This window comes from Coenobita brevimanus, chromosome 11, assembly GCF_032717465.1.
Source record: "Coenobita brevimanus isolate Jiangsu-jjx chromosome 11, ASM3271746v2, whole genome shotgun sequence".
Lineage (NCBI taxonomy): Eukaryota > Metazoa > Arthropoda > Malacostraca > Decapoda > Coenobitidae > Coenobita > Coenobita brevimanus.
The window spans coordinates 1254209-1260244 of record NC_136964.1 but is presented as its reverse complement, the minus strand read 5'-3'; the positions used below and the strand labels follow the sequence as shown (position 1 = coordinate 1260244).

The 6036-nt window shown below is 39.7% G+C and overlaps 1 protein-coding gene across 1 annotated transcript in view; it reads right to left on the bottom strand.

Annotated features, from left to right (window-relative positions):
* Positions 1–1199: 1199 nt before the first annotated feature.
* The window catches only part of LOC145411456 (carboxypeptidase A4-like), a 7014-nt gene continuing 2177 nt past the window's right edge, over positions 1200–6036 (bottom strand). Inside the window, exons 3-5 of the mRNA XM_080281504.1 lie at positions 5884–6034; positions 1962–2128; positions 1200–1292 (exon numbers count right to left, since the gene is read on the bottom strand). Coding sequence (XP_080137630.1) covers positions 1200–1292; positions 1962–2128; positions 5884–6034 — 411 coding nt within the window. The remainder of the gene's footprint in view (positions 1293–1961; positions 2129–5883; positions 6035–6036) is intronic.

Here is a 6036-nt window from a genome sequence, read left to right as displayed (position 1 = left end):
TACATAAAGATAGATAAAGACACGTGAATAAGTGGCCTGACAGATAGATTGACGGATAGATATATTTACTGGCAGATAGACAGATAGATAGATACATACATAAAGATAGATAAAGACACGTGAAGAAGTGGGCTGACAGATAGATTGACGGATAGATATATTTACTGGCAGATAGACAGATAGATAGATACATACATAAAGATAGATAAAGACACGTGAAGAAGTGGGCTGATAGATAGATTGACGGATTGATATATTTACTGGCAGATAGATGGATAGATAGATAGACAGATAGGTGGATGAGTAGATAGACGGATTGATGGACTGATGAACAGACAGAGATGTGTAGAAATCTGGGTATAGGTGATTGATGGATAGATTAACTGATAAACAGATAGACAGATGGTTTGATAGATAGATATACAGACAGACAGACACATACAGAAATGGGTATACATAGAATGATAGATGGATGGATAGATTTACTGGTAGATACGGATTGATAGATAGACTGATGGATAGATAAACAGACAGATGGATAGATAGATAGATTGATAGATAGATAGATTGATTGATAGATGGATTGATGGATGGATAGATAGATAGATTGATAGATATATAGATAGATAGATGGATGGATTGATGGATGGATAGGTAGATAGATAGACTGATAGATATATAGATAGATAGACAGACAGATAGATAGATGGATTGATGGATAGATAGACAAAAGTAGAAAACTGGGCATAGATTGATTGAAGGATAGATTTACTGATATAGATAGATAGGGAGATAGACAGATAATAATAATAATAATAATAATAATATTATTATTATTATTATTATTATTATTATTATCGTATTATTATTATTATTATTATTATTATTATTATTATCATTTTTATTATTGTTATCATTATGTTAGTACTAAGATCTACAACGATGCTCCTACTTTTTTTATTATTATTATTATTACTATTATTATTACTATTATTATTATTATATATACTTTTTTACTACTACTACTACCACCACCACCACTACCACTACCACTACTACCACCACCACCACTACCACTACCACTACTACCACCACCACCACCACCACTACCACTACTACCACCACCACCACTACCACTACCACTACTACCACCACCACCACTACCACTACTACTACCACTGCTACTACTACTACTACCACTACTTACGTACAAGGTTGTAGAAGGAACCAACCCTATACTGTGTGTTGTGTACTGACTCAGTCGCGTTAACTCCAATCTGAGCAACACGACTCTGAAAAAAAGAAGAAAAATCAAATATACACACAGGAGCCTTCATTCATCGCCTATCGACAGCACGAGAGCCAATAACACACATCATTTTCCATCCATCTATTGCCAGACGCCTAGATCCAGTAAGGGGTGGCCACAAACAAATCGCCTCCATGTCGCCCTGTCCAACGCCATTTCACTGCCCTGCTCCCAGCTCACACCAAACCGCCCCCCCCTCTCTCATATACCTCTCCGCTCCATCGCTCCATCTCATCCTCGGCCTCCCTCTCCCTCTCACATAATTTTAATATATACAAATCTTTTCCCTACACGTGCAAGCTCAGAATGTTAAGTAATGGACCATTGTTGCTCTATCTATCTATCTGTCTATCTATTTATCTATCAACAAAGCACCAACATGAGTCCAAATCTCAACCGTTTGGGAGCTGATATCTTCCTGGCCGAATTATGAGGTAAAGTGGCCAGTAATAATGTAGTGTGTATGTATGTATGTATGTACGTGTGTGTGTGTGTGTGTGTGTGTGTGTGTCCACTGAGGTACTGTTTGTGAGGTAGTGTGTGTGTGTGTGTGTGTGTGTGTCCACTAAGGTATTGTTAGAGGCAGTGTGTATGTGTATATATTATGCATGTATGTACGTATATATCCATGTACGTAATTCTGTGTACGTACCACTTCAGGCTCCTCCGGCACCGACTCTCCACTCCAGCCATACGCATACAGCCACAGCTGAAGGTATGAGTGGATGGTGAAGAAAGCTGTCAAATTCCTTGTACTTTGTAATTCATTGATATAATCCCTCACTGCTTGCGTCTCCAGCTCTGAGAACCCCGTGGGGCCTGGGGGGGGGGGCGAGAGAGGGGGTTATTTGAGGGGTTAGTGAAGATGGAAGATGGGAAATAAATCGCTGAGGATGAGGTGATAGGAAAACTTGTGTGGTGTTGAGTACTGAGATAAAAATTAAAAGAATATATATGTTGTGATAGAGAGAGAGAGAGAGAGAGAGAGAGAGAGTAGCTGTCTCCTGTCAATCATTGTCTTACCTCGAGCAGAAGTGAGAATTTAATCATAATTCAATACTGTTAACGCAATTTGTAAGAGAGAGAGAGAGAGAGCTACAACATATAACAATAATAAAGTATTGTGCTCTGCCTGTGTGTGTGTGTGTGTGTGTGTTAACAGATATAAAAGCCTTGCAGCGGACAGGGATTCAGGTAAAGCCAGTGACAAATGGCGGGAGTGATGACATTTAAATTCGAAATATCTCACCAAATACTCACCCTAGCGGCCCCAGTTTGTAACATCTATTGCACAGGTTCATCTTAGTCACGAAGAATCACTGTCAGCCTCCATACCTACCGAATAATTAACGAAAAACGCGATAATTCTGGACCACCTCACCACACACACCGACACGGGAATGTAAATAAACCTGCGGGACGTTCGAAAGCGTTAGGAAGTTAATTATTTTTCTTTTTCGCTAACAAAATTATTCACAGAGGTAATTTTTAAACACATTGGTCACTAAATAAACTAAATTACAATTAATTTTTTGATGCATATGCCAAATGATGCTAAAATGAGTAATTATATTGATGAATTTTATAAAGCAAAAGGCTGAAACGAACGCGTGATTTTGAAACTTTTACCACAAAATCACTCGTTCGTTTTGTTTGTTACGAAATTCTTTTACTTGGCGAATGGATCCATAAATTAATATCAGTTTATTATGTTTAGTAAAAAAATGTTTAAAAATTACCTCTAGATTAATTTTGATGGTGAAATACCTTACATTGTTAACGCTTTCGAACATAAGAACATGAGAAGAGAGGATAACTGTAGTAGGCCGGTTGGCCCATGCTAGGCAGCTCCTAGAAGAGTAACTGAACTACTAGAATGAGATAAGGATAGCAAAGAAGAAGGCTCTTCCCCGCCCTCCAAACCCACCAGCCGAAGCCGGCAGGAAAAAGTCAGAAAGAGCACCACACTAGTGTGGACATTTTACAGGAAAGTGTGAAAGGAGAATAGAGACTATCATAGCTTAACCTGAAAAGGAAAAATTATGAATTAGTATTGGCTACAAGATTTTCTTTTTTCTATAGCCACCCCTTATTTGTCATATGCTTATCTAGCCTATGCTTGAAACTCTCAATGGAAGAGGCAGCAACTACTTTACTAGGTAGCTTATTGAGACAGTTCTTAATAGACCAATACCACCAGAAGAGGATATACCGTCTGCTCAGGAAGATTTAAATATAGAAACAGGAGAGTTGAGGCTTGCAGAAGTGGAGAAAGCAGTAAAACAGTTAAAGAATAATAAGGCACCAGGGGAGGATGGTTTATTTCCGGAAATGTTTAAAGTGGAGGGGGATAGATTAATAATGATCTTGACCAAGCTATTCAATAAGATATGGGTGACGGGGTTACTACCATCAGTTTGGAAGAATGGTGTAATTGTTAAAGTTCCGAAGAAGGGAGACCTGAGTGAATGTGGTAATTGGAGGGGAATCTCTTTGTCACCGATAGCTTTGAAAGTTTTCAGTGGAGTGTTGTTAAATAGGTTGGAGCCGGTGGTTGAGGGTATTCTGAGGGATGAACAGGCTGGTTTTAGAAAGGGACGTGGTTGCAATGATCAGATCTTTATAGTTAGGCATTTGATGCAGCAAGTTAATGAAATGAGAGTACCGTTAAGTCTTTGTTTTGTTGATTTTGAAAAGGCTTTTGATAGTGTTTTGAGAGAGTCTATGGGGAAGATCATGAGACATTATGGAATACCAGAGGAGTTTGTGAGGGTCATTATGAACATGCATGAGGACACATTTTGTAAAGTGATGGTTGATGGTTGTCTGAGTGATTCGTTTGAAGTCAAGTCCGGAGTAATTCAAGGTGGTGTTCTATCGCCTTTACTATTTATATTGGTCATTGATTACATTATGAAACGTGTTGGAACAGAAACCGGTGCAGGTATACTTTGGGGAGAGAACAGGAAACTTTTGGATTTAGATTATGCAGATGATATAGTTTTGATTTGTGATGGGCCAGAAGAGATGCAGAGAGTGTTGGACTGTTTGGTGAGTGAAGGTCGCAAGGTGGGTTTGGTTATTAATTGTGGAAAAACTGAAATAATCAATATGAATATGGAAAATGCGCAGGAATGTGTAATTGGAGGTATGGTTGTAAAGCAAGTTGATAGGTTTAAATATTTAGGTACTTATTTAGCCAAGGATGGTTCTTTGAACTTTGAATTCGAGGAAAGGTTAAAGAAGGCTAATCAGGCAATGGGAATGCTTAAAAATATTTGGAATAATAACAATTTCTCTGTGCATACAAAAATCAAACTTTATAAGGTAATGGTTAGGAGTATCTTAATTTATGGACACTAGTCTTGGTACAGCACAGTGAATTCTTGGTGTTTGAAAATAAAGCACTTAGAAGAATATTAGGAGTTAAGTGGTGGGAAAGGATACCAAATAGTAGAATTAGAGAAATAACGGGAGTGCAGCCGATCGATGAATATGTTAGATTCTCACGATGGAAGTGGCTAGGACATGTGTATAGGAGACAGGGAATAGTACGAGGTACACCAGGGTGGGTGGCACCTGGTAGGAGAGGTAGAGGAAGGCCAAAAGAGACGTGGGTGAGGACAATGAGACGGGAACCTGGAGATGAGTGTTGGGGAGATCTTGAGGAGTTAGCACAAGATAGGATGTGGTGGTGTGAGTTCATCGAGGCCCTATGCATCCCCGAGGGTGCCACAGGAAATGATTGATTATTCCATTCGTCTACTACTCTGTTACCAAACAAGCTTCTACCTATTTCCTTACTGAAACGGATTTTTTCTAGTTTGAAACCATTACTTCTAGTTCTATCCTGTATGCTCACTTTAAGTACCTTGCTAATATCTCCATTATTTATACCCTTCATCCACTTAAACACCTCAATTAAGTCTCCCCTTACTCTACGCCTCTCTAGCGAATGCAGACTTAGTCTTTTCAGTCTGTCTTCATATGACAGGTTCCGGACGTCATGTATCATTTTTGTCATTCTTCTCTGTACATTTTCGAACGAATTAATATCCATTCTATAGTAAGGACACCAAAATTTTGCTGCGTAGTCTAAGTGTGGCCTTACTAATGCTAGATAAAGTTTCAGTATTACTTTTGATGATCTGTTGCTCATGTTTTATTTACACTCATACCGATGTGTGTGCAGTGAGACGGTCCAGAATAATCGCATTTTTCGTTAATTCTTCTTTGGATATGGAGGCTGTCAGTGATTCTTCGTGACTAGTGTGAACTTGTGCAGTAGATGTTACAGACTGGGGCCGCGAGGGTGAGTATTTGGTGAGATATTTGTGGTTTTTAATAACGTTACCCTCCGCTATTTGTCACTGCCTTTGATAGAATGCCTCTCCGCTCCGTTTTCTTTCACCCGGGGAGTAACTTGTTCATTGTTACCTCCGCCCACGAAGTTCGAGGAGGTTATATATTCACCTGTGTTTATCTGTCTGTCTGTTTGTGCCGACGATATTTCCAGAAGTTCTCAGTGAATTTCAATGAAGTTTGGTGGAAGGGTGAGCCTCATCCCAACTCACCCTCGTAGTTCTTGCTGCAGCTGTCTCCGGTCCCGTGCCCGTCGTCGTAGTACCGGCCCAGATCGAGCCCGTCGTCGTAGTTCTGGCCCAGATCGACGCCGTAGCAGGTGTCGTTGGGGTTCCTGTTCCGGTTCTTGCGCCAGAGACGATCCT